Source organism: Dasypus novemcinctus, chromosome 1, assembly GCF_030445035.2.
Source record: "Dasypus novemcinctus isolate mDasNov1 chromosome 1, mDasNov1.1.hap2, whole genome shotgun sequence".
NCBI lineage: Eukaryota > Metazoa > Chordata > Mammalia > Cingulata > Dasypodidae > Dasypus > Dasypus novemcinctus.
This window is the reverse complement of record NC_080673.1, coordinates 92245462-92259396: the sequence shown is the minus strand read 5'-3', so window position 1 is coordinate 92259396 and position 13935 is coordinate 92245462. Positions and strand designations below refer to the sequence as shown.

General features: G+C 36.7%; 1 protein-coding gene across 4 annotated transcripts in view; it reads left to right on the top strand.

Annotated features, from left to right (window-relative positions):
* The window catches only part of SGMS2 (sphingomyelin synthase 2), an 89681-nt gene extending 78032 nt beyond the window's left edge, over nucleotides 1–11649 (top strand). For all 4 annotated transcript variants that reach the window (XM_058294433.1, XM_058294412.2, XM_058294409.2 and 1 more), the window contains 3 exons: nucleotides 2078–2231; nucleotides 5603–5769; nucleotides 7108–11649. In XM_058294433.1, the coding sequence (XP_058150416.1) occupies nucleotides 2078–2231; nucleotides 5603–5769; nucleotides 7108–7311 (525 nt within the window). In that variant the 3' untranslated portion in view covers nucleotides 7312–11649. The remainder of the gene's footprint in view (nucleotides 1–2077; nucleotides 2232–5602; nucleotides 5770–7107) is intronic.
* The last annotated feature ends 2286 nt before the right edge of the window (nucleotides 11650–13935 follow it).

The following is a 13935-nucleotide window of genomic DNA, read 5'->3' as shown; positions in this document are numbered from 1 at the left end:
CTGAGGCATGACTCCTTTACCCCCTTCTAGATTCTGTCTTCTCAAAGCAGGAGCACCTATTACTTGGCCTCTTTTGCTTAAGGGCTGTCTACACATGGTGAAAAATACTCTTGGCTTTGCCATCTGGACTTACCCTATGTAAACTTTTGAAGAAGGTGAAGTTCTTTGAAACCTCCAGTTTCTCAAACTACCCTCTAACTCCAATTTGTGTTATTTTCTAGGCAAAACCTTACTTGCAACTGTCAACCAATCATGGTGTGGTTCCCTTTTTACAAAGGTTTCTTGAATACAGGAAGCTTTTGAGATCCATAAAATTGCTTTTTAATTGGGAAATTTTGGGGCATCCCAATAGGTTTTTTTGGGGATGGGGCTGGCAATTAAACCGAGACCTCATATGTTGGAACCCAGCACTCAACCACTGAGCCACATCAGCTCCCCTAAGTTGACTTTTTCATTTGTTTCCTTGTTGTTTTGTTTTTGTTTTTAAGAAGGCACCAAGGACTGGACCCTGCACCTCCCATGTGGGAAGCAGGTGCTTGATTGCTTGAGCCACATCCATTCCCCCCAATAGATTTTTGAAGCAAAGAATCCTGCCCCAATTCCTTATTGTACTTGATAGACTGGTTTTCCACCTGCTTTGGGGCTGACTCCATTTCTCCACTCCTGGACTGTCTTCTCTGTTGTGCATTTGTACACTTCTTACCCTCCTTCACCACCATGTTAACCACTATCATGGCGGTTTTGGTTTTTGTTTTTCATAGGACAATAGACACATTTGTTACATGAGCTAGGATGGGAGGGAGGAATTATTTGCCTTTCCGGGCTTTGATTTTCCTCAGATAGAAGAACTCTAGCTCCTTGTCCTCTGGCATATAGCCATCTGCTCGGCCACACTGGCCTGGCCTAAAAGCAATGCATGCAGAAGCTTGCCCTGCTGGACTGCCTCTCATAAAAGCATAGCGTTGACCCTGTGCTGCAGGGCCCAGGGGCCCCAGAGGATCATTGAGTGTAAAGGGTGGCCTGTTATACACTTGTCCCCAAGGTTCCAAATTTATATAGTCTTTGTATTTCTCTTCTCATGTATATTATAGCTCAACCTTTGAGTATCATTCTTCTTTGCCTTTCAAAGTTTATTATGTAAAAAAGTTAAAATAATAAAAGAATAAACAAAAAAAGAGAAAACAGTTTTATTATGTAGATTTTGTTTGCTTTCTATTAGACTGATCTGAAACCTTCTACCTGGTGCCCCAACATTTCATTATTCCAATTTTCCATGCCTACCTTTCTGAAAAATTCTTAATATACTACCCCTTCCTGTATGCTTAAATTCTAGTGGGATATAACCTTTTGACCATTTCCTCAAACTCCAACCCTAGCCGTCATTGTTTCCCATGGTTAACTCGTGTTCTCATGAGGGCCTCTAGATCCTGTCCATGAGAGCTCTCCTGACACCTGCCACACCACATGGGTTACGTCTTTGGGGATATGTTTTTCCTGAGCCAAACTACCTACTTTTTGAAGCTGCTAGTCCATCCCATATCATTGTTTTCAAACCTATTAAATTATTTAATTTATTGCAGCTCTTCTTTTTAGCTGTAAATGTTTCTGTCAGACATTAGAGCGGCTTTATGTACCCATTTAATACCAGGTACCAATATAATATGTAATATTATTACTGTGGTATGCAGCTGAATGAAATATTAACCATCCAAAACCCTGACTTCCCCCTGCAAAAAGGAAAGAAAATAGCTTTGTTCTGCCTTTTAGCTCATAGCTGTGGTGAGGTCATTGGTTATTAATATTTTGAAAAGCTTTGCTCAAGGACACGATACCACCAAAATATATTATTAGTAACATGTTGAATAATTTAAAACTTGTCAATAAAATTTGCCAATACAGTGAATAAAACCCAGTTTAGGAAGCTTATCTTTTCTCCTCCTTTGGATTCTTTCTGACTTTTTAGATTAAAAAACAAACAAAACACAACCTGGTGACCTTTCTAGGTGTCACACAAACTGGGATGAGATATTATTTTAAAAGCTTATAAATTTTCTTCCTAATCTTCTTTGTCATTCAGCTCAATGGAGACTCTCAGGCAAAAATACAGCGGATTCTACGCTTGATTTCTGGCGGTGGATTGTCCATAACTGGGTCACATATCTTGTGTGGAGATTTCCTCTTCAGTGGTCACACAGTTGTGTTGACACTTACTTATTTGTTCATCAAAGAATGTAAGTAATAGCTTATTCCCATTTAATTGATTTCTGTAGTGGAAGAGAACCTCAGGCCCTAAAACTCATGGGAGCCTTTATCCTGTTAATATGGATAGCTTTGAAAGATATATGTATAAATATTTATCTTGATATATATGGTAATATACATTCATATCATCACTTCAAGTATTCAAATGATTTGAAACTGAAGGTTTCAAACTAGACTTCTCTCTAGCATTTAGCATGCCTACAAAAGTCTTCCTCCTTGGATAGTGCTGATTAAGGTATGAAAAGCTATTTTAATAATGGAACTAAGGAGAAGATAATTAAGTTCTTTGAAATATAAAGCCAAATATAAATGCCATTTGCATTACTTGTAGACATTTCCATTCCATTATTTCACATAATTCAGTTAATGTTTTCCCCTTTTAAAAATTTTATTCCAATTTTATCATTTTTCATCCACTTTTCTGTGCTTTAATAGACATCATCATGGGTTATTTGGTCAATACTGGTCATTAAGAGATCGTCATTCTCATTTTAAATACAAAGGCAAGGGCAAGGATAAAATACCTTTCAGTATTTATATGCTGAATTCTCATTATAGAAAATCCTCATGTATCCTGATAGATAAAACGAAATACAACCACCCAATGAAGAGGACATTTATCCTGGCCACTCCAGGAAAGATCTTTCCTCCCATCTGAAGATTATAAAAGGCTATGGTTAGGAAATGTACATGGAAGTGTTCAATGTTTGAGCAGCATTACTTATGCAACATACTCTCAGATATTTTAGAAAATTGGTAAATAGACAGATGGATTGATTGATGGGTGGATAGAATAATACAGCAAATGCGGCAAAATGTTAAAATTGTTGGAGTAGGGTATCTGAGGGATGGAAATGATTATTTTTACACTTTCATGAAAGCCACACAGTATGTAGAGGCATTTTCTTCCTAAGACATAATTTTGGCTTGAGGGTTTTAAAACTGTGTATGTTTGCATATGGTGTAGAAAGAATCATTCTGTACTTATCATTGTCCAATTTTTGGTGAGAAATAAAATGGCAAATCAGTAATAAACTCAACATGAATTCAACATTATACTCACTTCTGTATATAAACAAGGCATTTCATGTTTATGCCTATTTCCTATGCAATTAGGAAACATGACCAACCTCTAAATTATACCATGTTCTGAGTAAATTATACCATGTTCTAGGGGTTCCTTTGAAAGGTCTACTTCTAGAATTAGATGCATCAATTATGTTTTTTGCTTTTCTGCCTTTTGATTAGTTTGGACTCTTTCCTTGTATGCTCCATTGAAATGAATGGATTTAAATTTAGTTGTGGTGAGAGCAAATGAAAATGTGGGACCAGAAGCATTTTGAGGGTTAGAAAGAGAAGGTTTTTTCTGGTTGTGCAACTGTTTTAATTGGGGCCAACGTTCCTCATAAAATTAGCCGGGAAAGATCAGCCTTTCTGTTAGTAACACATATTTTGCTAGTTAAGAATGCTTTTTTTTAAAAAAGCCTTGCTCCCATACAAAGTCATTGTCTCTATTATTCAGTGACAATTAGGTCTAAGGTCTCACACTGACAGTGAAACTAATTAGTTATCACCTTTTATTTAGTAGAATTCCTATGGGTGGAATGGTAGATAAGAGAAAAATACCATTTTGACATTTCCATTTCAAAATAGTTGATAGTAAATCTTTTCTTTGGGTCTGCCAGTGTTCCCAATGTGGTAGCATAATGAGGAGGACATTTTTAGGGGAGAGTGGTGCCAAGATTTTCAACCACTCATGAAACCTAATTTTCAGTTTCACAAGTAGGAAAATGAACTTTCAGGCCACCTTCTTACTCATTGCACACTTCAGCTTTGCTTCTTGTGGATAACCAGGTACAAAATAGTTCTAGTTTGCCCACACATTTTGAACTTCTAAGGTAAATACGGGATGATCTATAAGCATGAGAAGCAGGGTTGGCATGAGGCTTGAGGGAGGGAAGGGTCTGTGGTGCTAGAGAAAAGTATCTTTATTCTAAAGGGGGAAGCTGTAGCCAGGTAGAAATGTGATACCAGTGTTTCTAGATCATCTTTTTCAAGAAGTCAGAAGTAGATTTTTGTGAAATCCTCAGGTTTCTAAAATACTGGGTCAAACTTTTAACATTGGTGAGCCAAACATAACTGTTTTGGGGCTGGATTTGACCCCCGACTACAAGATGAAGGTTTCTTCTCTCAGCATTAAACTTCTACGATTCTGTGAGTTATTAGCCAGAATTTAGTGACAGAATGAAGCAATTGAGGAAGTACTGAGGATCACATTCAGAATCAAAAAATCAGATTGTCAAGTGCAAATACAGGTTTATTTTCCTATTTTTCCAACTTGGGACCAAAATAGCAACAGCTATTTAACAACAAAAAAATGTTCATTTGAATAATACCTCATTTGGTATTTCATCTAAATTTCTGGAAACATATGCTTTTCCTATTCAACCATTCTTCCACAGTTGAAAGCAAATATCACTATGATTGTAAACATAGCGAAATATGAAATAAATTTTAGTCTTTTGGGTTATTAACTCTTATTGTGAAGTTATAAAGCTTTAAAATAGAAAAAAAAAAGTTATTGGAGATGAGCTCTGGTTCAAATTATATCTGTCATTAACACTTGTATGAGAAGGCTGTGGGGTGTATGATCATGTTTAACCTGAAGAGTGTGCTATAGCTCAACAATGTAATAAACTTCTTAGTGTTCTTACTGGGAAAACTAAAATCCTTAAGTCAACACTCAAGAATCCTAAGCTTTACGTATCGAAGGCTTTATAGCTGCTAATGGAAGTAACTGTGTAAAACTGTTGAGAATCAAAACATTGCTGGCCACTCATGCTATCCTTTTCTTTCCTGGAGAAATCAAAGTAAATCCATATAAAACCTAAAATCACTCTTGTTTCTCTCCCTCTCCCTCTTTCTCTCCCTTTCCCTCTCTTTCTGTCTCTTTCATAGACATAAACTACCTTTTCTCTTGAGCCCCTATGGTTTTTCTTTCCAGTTGGGTCCCTTACATAAGACAATGTAAGCCAGTTTCAGCCAACCTAATAAGAAACAACTTTGTTCTTCCCTTATTAAACAGCTCATTAGCAGTGGGCAAGACCTGGAGGATCTAGGGCTACCACCCCCAACAGATGACATTAGACCTGCTACCAGTGATCCCCCTTCCTACCTGACAAATCCTGGATAGTTCATAGTGGTTCCGTTTTGATTATCAGTTTTCTCCTTCCAGTGATTTCCTGACCCTAGATCATTCTACTGAAGGTTGTGAGAAGAGACTGTACCTAATAGATTCAACTCTGGGAATCTCATTAACTCTAATTGTTCTACTGTCCAGATTCGCCTCGTCACTTCTGGTGGTATCATTTAATCTGCTGGCTGCTGAGTGCTGCTGGGATCATCTGCATTCTGGTGGCACATGAACACTATACTGTTGATGTAATCATTGCCTATTATATCACAACTCGGCTCTTTTGGTGGTACCATTCAATGGCCAATGAGAAGGTGAGAGCAGTGATGATTCTCGTTTGATTGCTTTCCTTAAATGCAGAGGACGTCTTTTCATAGAGTGTGGTTTTAGATAGCTCTTAATGGGAATAACTGCTGTGTGCTACCCAAGTGTATGGTTTGGAACAGTTACTTAACACTTACATTGATTACTGCTCCTTAAATCAACTAAAAGAACTTCACAAATATATATGGTATTTAAGCATAAAAATGCTATAACGTTATAGAGCATTGTAGGTGACTATCTTACTAATTTATACTAGAATTGAAGGAAATATGCTAACTGAAAATTTAGGAACCTTCTCTGTAGAAGCACTGTTGTACAGAAGGATAAGACATGCTCTCTGTCCTCAAAGAATTTAACATTCATCATGAGAAAAAGCCGGTAGCTGTTTTTTTCAAAAATCAGGAAAGTAAGTGGCTTATGTATTAGTGGAATTGGTGACATCTTCTGGTGATATTTCGCTCTCTGTCTTCCCTTCTTATCATTCCCTAGTTGTTTCTGTTTTCTTCCTTTTCACTGAGCCCCTTTTCATTCTTGCCCCATTCATTCTTAAGGACCTATCTCCAGTGGTCACCTCCTCTGGGAAGCCTTCCATAACTCTTGCTCTTTTCCTTCGCAGGGGTAGAATTATTCCTCCCCCTCTGTGTCTTCTTGGCCTGGTGTGTGCTCTTGATACAGTAGTCTGTGTACCATGCCTTGTCTTTGAATAGCCTTGCTGTTATTTATTGCCTGGCACATACAATGTTTGCAGAGTTTGTGAGTGATTGAAATAAGTCATTCCCAAAAGATGTAAATCCAACTTTTGTTTTTGCAATATTATCTATGTTAGTAATATCTACCAATAAATGCCATTTCTATGGATTATTTTTTTCTCTTTGTAACTCCTTTCTCCTATTTCCATCTTCCTTCTTACACTTCCACCGAGATGTCTGCTGGTATCACTAAACTCAAATTTTCATCTTTCCTCTTAAATATGTTCAGCCTTCTGGGCTCTCCTTTTATTCTTCTGTCTTCCTTGGCCCATAGATCTACCCACTCACAGATTCTGAAAATTATTCCTCCTGAATAACTTTCACTTCAGTTCCTGAGTCTCCATTCTCACTTCAGGTACTGGCAGAAGAAATTGCAAGAGCCACAGAGTTAAAACACTAGGTATGGTGGGGGTGCCAGAATAACAGCAGAGTTCTGGGTGAGGTACAAAAACAGTAACTGCCATGTGATCTGGTTTTGCTGCTTTCCCTGATGGTTTGTGGTGAATAACACTTTAGTAAGAGTAAAAGGAGGCCACCGATCATGACTAATATGTCTTATTTTTTTCCTACCTTTTACAGAACTTGAAGGTCTCTTCACAGACTAATTTCTTGTCTCGAGCATGGTGGTTCCCTATCTTTTATTTTTTTGAGAAAAATGTACAAGGCTCAATTCCTTGCTGCTTCTCCTGGCCACTGTCCTGGCCTCCTGGCTGCTTCAAATCATCATGCAAAAAGTATTCACGGGTGCAGAAGATTGGTGAAGATAATGAGAAATCTACCTGAGGAGCAAAACAAAAAGCATTAGCTCTTATACCAAAAGAGTTAGCACTATAACCAAAGGTATAGTTCTGTTTTTTATTTTAGAAGAACTGACTGGTAAATGAAGAAGTGGACCAAATTTTGTGTAAATGATTAGAAAGATGACTGAAGTATTACCCCTTGACTGGTTTTTATTCATCCTGAGAAAAATATATTCTCCTGCAGCTCTTCATTCATTGGTGACAAGCCCCCCAACTGGGATTTCACTGATGATCTTGTTAAAGAGGTGCCAAAGAACATATTCCCCTTTCCTTATTCTCTCCCTTCTAAAGCGCTCTACTTCAGAATGTTGATTTTGTTTTCCTCTCAAGATCAGGAGAATTGGTTAATGTTTTAAATAAAATGTCTGGATGTATGTAGCTACTGTATAAATAGAATAACCTAATGTTGAGTGGTTTTCAGCATTAGCCTGTTGGTGAGAGAGAGGTTGTGTGTAAACTCAGGTGAACTGTTTCCACCCTGTTGGGTGCAGTAACAGGAGCAAGTCTGGGAATATGTACGTACGCTGCTACCACCCAGTGCACTATGTGTCACTTTTACTAAAAGAAAAAAACAAAAACACAAAAACTGATAAGTTTATTTTTTTTAAGTGATCTAAATCAACTTAGAAGTATTCGGCACACCCCACAAATTTTACATGTGTGTAAATATTTCACTTTACAATCTCTGTGGCAGACAGGAAACTGACCGGTATCAGCTAATGGGTGATCCTTGTGTACACAATTATAAATTTAATCTAGCACGCCCAGTGCGGTCAGCTGCATGAACTCAGGCTGAAAACACACGTGTGACCTTACATTTGTGCCACTTGGGGAAGTGTACCACATTTCCCTCCAGGCCAGGTCCTGCTGTGAACTCTGCATGAGGGCTCCTAATGGTAACTCAAAGTGCATTTGGTTGCAGTTCACTGAAAATGATATCTTCGTTGTTGTATAGTGCTTTATGAAAAACCAAGATGGAGGGCTAAAGCCTAATAGGTCCAGTTTCATAAACTGTTCCTAAAGACACACCACAATAGAATAATATTACTTTTAGCCTGTGAGAATTATACTATGGTGCTGCACTATAATCTACTATAGGAATCAGTGTGTCAGACAGGTACAGCTACACTGTAAAGGGGAATAATTGTTTCTAAATTTCCTTGAGGTGATACAAAGAAAAAAAAAAGGAATTTTTAAAAATCTGATCAGGTTATGTAATTCAATGCTACTGAATCTTTTGGATATTTCTTGGCTAAATTCCTTAACTACTTGAAGTTTTAGGGGTTCAAAATCATCAGCACTAGAGAACGAGGATTGGGGGAATAGCCTCAGTAGAAGGAGGCAGTTACATTTTTATTAAAGATGGAATTTTCCCAACTTTTGGAACGAAAACCATCCCTAAATGTATCATTATTAGCAAAACTAGCAAGTCATGATTAGGAACACAAAATTATCCTTTAAATTGGTTGAGAAAAGCACAATACAGATCTGTTTAGAGGAGTCATCATCTCTTGGTGCTAAAATTCTGAGTGTGTTTTCAGTATGGCTCTTTCTTTGTGTAAGGAATAGGTAGTTGAATTCAAAGACAGGAAAAAGACTCTCTAGTCTGGTTATTTAAAACAAGAAATGAAACTAACCCATCATTGGCTGGCTTTGAAACACAAGGATTTTTCTGGTATTTTTTATTATTAATATTATAAATAAATTATTAAATAAACTAATTTATCTGTAGCCTACTTGATGTGTCTAGCCATAATACTACATAATGTCATTGATTAATTGACACTTGTGATAGAACAAGGTGTTAGCTTGAAAATCTGATTTAAAATCCCTGATGTCTGATTATGAGGAAGAGTGACACGGAAGCCTGGGTTTGCTCTTGAGCCTCTGATTCAAATAAAACAATCTGATATACCCTAGAGCCTTATTTACCTGTGTCTGGGATCACCCGTTTTGTTTTGTTTAGTTTAGTTTTTTCAATTAAATGAGGAAAACTGTTTAAGCTTTATAAATCATTCTTTATTGACTATTGGCAAGCCTTGAAACAATAAATGTTGCATTTGAGTCAAGTAATCCAGTATTTAAAAAGTAATACCATCACCTCTTTAAATAACTTTAAAACAGCTATGACCTCACATGTAGAAATTGCTGCTTCCATTTCTTTGCATGTTTCGCTTTCTAAATATATGCTGAAGAAGCATAGGATTTAAAAATCATGCAGAGGGGGATGGAATCAAAGTTTCAAGATGGGACATTAAGAGAAACTTATTTACATTTAGGAAAACAAACTTGAGATTTAACCCAACATGCCATTTTGGAATATTATGATCTTGCCTTTGCAACAGTGAATTTTTGGAGCTCCTTTAATTCTTTGCCTGTGAAGATACAAAATTTCATCTATTCTCCTGGTTTTTGTAAACCAGGGTTCCTGTTTGAAGCTCTTCCTATAATTTAGGCCTTCAGTGAAAGATCCATAACACAATTCCTATGAATTTTGCCACATTTTCTTTGAGTTATTTCAAATGGAAAAGCATTCCTCTCAGATTTATTTTTTAAGCTCCTCCACTAGCTCTGAAAATAAAGCACTACTTCCCTGTTTCTACCTGAAGTAATTGTGGATATGTTCTTCAGTGTACTGGCATCTTGGGAAACAAATTTTGCTGTGCAGGAAGGCTGTTTTGAGGAATGAGCCTCTTGAGTGGCTTATGGGTGATGTTGCACAGGGTTCTTTGCTGTATACCAGCGCCCCCTCATGGAAATTTGTTATATGGATTTTAGTCGATATGCACATTGCCTTGGACCACAAACTTGCCCTTTTTAAAGCATATTTACAAGTTTTTAAAAGACATTTGTTTTTCATTATCTTTGCCAATAATCTGAAAGTATCATATGAAAGGAATTATTTTAAAGTCATTTTAAACTTTTCCAAAGGGAAAGCATGTTCAGATTTATAGGGAGTTGCAATTGTAATCTTTTATCCATCTGATCAAAGAATAATTGCAGATCTTTTTTACCTCTCACAATCACAATCATCAATGTCTCCCTTTATAACTACCTACTACTCCGTTGACTTTAAATCGCCAAATTGACCCTTTTCTATGTTTTTTTTTCTTTGCCAGAATTTACGTAGTTTCTTTTTCAATTGACAATTCACGTCTGTTCCTCGACTATTTCGCACTTTCCTTTTTTATTGTTTCATTGTATTTTGTTTTGCACTGTTTGATTTAAAACTTAAAGGTGGTGTTAACACACTCACCTGTGGAGTATAAAGAAGTGTGAGAAAGAATTTCTCAATAAATAAGTTTACATGTGTAAATCAAGCATATTATAAGTAATATGTCAGCTTTTCTACTTGTATGTATAAAAATTCCTGTTAATTTTTTTAATGTCATGTTGCAATAACTTCTTTGACTCAGTTGCTAAAAGTATTTCTTCTGTTAAGTGCTCTTGACTTCAACACCCAAACACTGAAAATCATGTCAAAGGTATCCAAAGATATGTTTTTATGCAATTATACTCCTTATAAGTTCTGAATTAGTCTATCATTCTAACTATACTGTGCTCTAAATGAATCATGAATGAGAATCGATGTTTATTGTGTAATTATTTAAAAATGCCCTATAAAGGAAAAAGAAGAAATTATAAACATAAGCTAAATCTAGTTGCCAAGTTTGAATGCATTATTTAATTTACCTCCTATGCAATGATTAATGCTGCAAAATTTATGGTTGTGTTACAGTATATTCACAAAAGACATATTACAAGGTTAGAGAGGTAGCCAGTTACATTCTTTTGGAAATTTACTGTACTGTTTTAATGTGTTAAGTGCCTTGTTGTAAAGTAAAATTTTAAGTCTAGAATTCATTATTTTCCTGACATATATTTTTCATTATGATATTTAACGTATGCTATTGTAATAGATTTATTAAATGCTTACATTTTAATCAAATATATAATTTTCAGTTCTTATCTCCCTCTTGCCAATACCTTAATCATTTCATCTATCATGGGATTTGAATTCTGGTTCCTTTTTTTAAAGAGGAAATTATCTTTGTTTAGAAATACATTTTTCATGCTTGTACATTTGTGTTTATAAACTTATTTCAGGAAGAATTTAGGTATGTTAACTCTAGTTTATACTTCTGAAATGCCAATGTTCTACATTTACATTTTAAGTGCCTAACTGTTAGTTAAATCTAATTTATGTTTATATTCTAAAGAGGTTGTGTAAATCTCATTGGTTTTGCTTTTAAAAAATGCAAGATCCTATACTTTGTATTTACCCAATAAACCAGTGACATCAACAGTCCTTTCAAAATTAGTATTACTGTTTTTGTTTCTCATTAAAGTGGTTTTTAAAAAAGATTTCTTAAATTTTAGTTTTAGACTACTTCATCAACTAGTTATTTTCTTCAAGCACTACTTTTAAATTAAGGTAATAACCTTCAGTTAATGGGTTTAAGGTGAAAAACAGTTCACAACAATATAACTTCATATGTAAGGAAGAAATAACTCCATTTACATGGTTTCATGATTCTGATTCTCATTGTTCAAAAAGGGACAAAAATACTAATTCTTCAAGGAAAACAGTGTCCTTTCTGTCACTCCGTTCTGAATGAAACGTCATCCTCATATCTTCAGAGAGAGGGTAATGTCCTCAATTCAACACTGCTAGTAATTCTAACAGGTTTCAGTAGGTTATTGGACTCTTTAATGAAAGGTGAGGACACGACCCCAAAGGTAATTTTAGTCAAATTAATTCAGTGGGGTTGGGTGAGTGGTGTAGGATAAAATAATAAAGTTCAAATATTAAGTTGTTGGGTATAGTCCAGTGTCAAAGAAAAGGCCTGCACTGAACAATGTGAAATAGGTAAGAATGACTTAATTCAAAGTTAGATACAACAGAGAGACCAGAAAGCTTTATAGTTATAGAGAGAGGGAGAGAGACAGAATGAGAGAGAGAGTAGCAGGCTGTCGAGATAAGGGAGGGAGAGGGCTCAACTCCCCTGAAGCAGAGGAGTGGTGTGGGGGGAGGTCAAGCACTGGGGTGTCTCCATTACACATTACATAATGTTATCACCTTGTGTCACTGTCAAGGCCAGATGGAACATGTTCCATCTGGATTCTTTAAGAGAGAGGTGAGGGAGGTCAGTCAAGGAGGATCCTGTCTGAAGTTTAGTCGAGCTAAGGAGAAGTTTCAGATGTCATGGACAGTAATGGGTAGAGGATTTCTTGACTTAGGCTGTTTTCCAGGTTCACAGGTTCAGATAAAAGTCAACATTGTCACCAGAGGTTACCCTTGGATTTTCTGGAAATGATAAAGCATAGATCAGAATAGTTTTTCTCCCACTTCCACAACAGGCTGAGATGAAAACCTTACCACAGTGACGGTCCCATCCTCTAGTTTGAAACACCAGCATGCTGATTTTGCTGACCACAGTCTCAAAGACTGCCCTTATCTAGAATGCATTGTACAAGGAAGGTGAACTTTTACTGATTGTACAAGGCACTAATGGGAATTTCACTAAAGGGGTAACTCGTTGTGCTCCATTAATTAGGAAAATGGACTAAGTCATTTGTATTCTTTTTTAAAAAAGATTTATTTATTTATTCCTTCCTCCCACTATGTTGCTTGCAGTCTCTGTCTGCTCTCTGTGTCTGCTAGTCTTCTCTTTAGGAGGCACCGGGAACCAAACCAGGACCTCTCATGTGGAAGAGAGGCGCTCAATCACCTGAGCCACCTCAGCTCCCTGTTTTGTTGTGTCTCCTATTGTCTTTCCTCTTTGTGTCTCTTTTGCTGTGTCATCTTTTTGCTTCAGTTCACCACGCCTGCCCGCCGCGCCAGCTTGCCTTCTCTAGGAGACACCGGGAACCCAACCAGGGACTTCCCATGTAGTAGGTGGAAGCCCAATAGCTTGAGGCACATCTGCCTCCCCATTTGTATTCTTTGTATGAAAGCTCTTGGGTACACCTCCTATGGAAGGATAAACATCTCTAGGGATTTTTGAAAATGCTAATAACAGTTAAGTTTTTTTGGTAAGTAGTAACCCTCTTTCTTAAGCTAACTCCAATAAGGAATCAATAGGCAACTTTATAATCAGTTAAAATCATTTTGAAACATTAATTATAGGCAACTTTCTTCAGTTACTTTGCAGCCCTGTGGCAAACTACAACAGTCCCCTCTCAGCCTGAAGCAGAGCAGGCATCATCCCAAATTCCTCAAGATTGAGGAATGAACAGAAATAGGGGAGGAGTGTAACCACGGACCAAAGCAGATTTATTGCTTTTGTAGTTGACTTGTGTTGGCAGAGTAACTTGTAACATTGATATGAATGGAAAAAAATAAAAACAGTTGGAATGGTTGGGTAGGAAAACTAGTTATCATCCATGCTTGGTTTGACATGCGTGATTTTAGGATAGGGATGTAGTGGCATGAGCAAACATGTCTTGCTACTAGGATTAGGTGTGCAAAGAGTAGATGAAAGGTTTTAGCTGGTCTCTCTAGAAGGTGAATACACATTCACTTCCTTCAACCCTGTTTCATCTCTGCCACATTTGAGGGGGGGGAAATATCATCTATATTCATACTTAATTATGGATTCAGCTT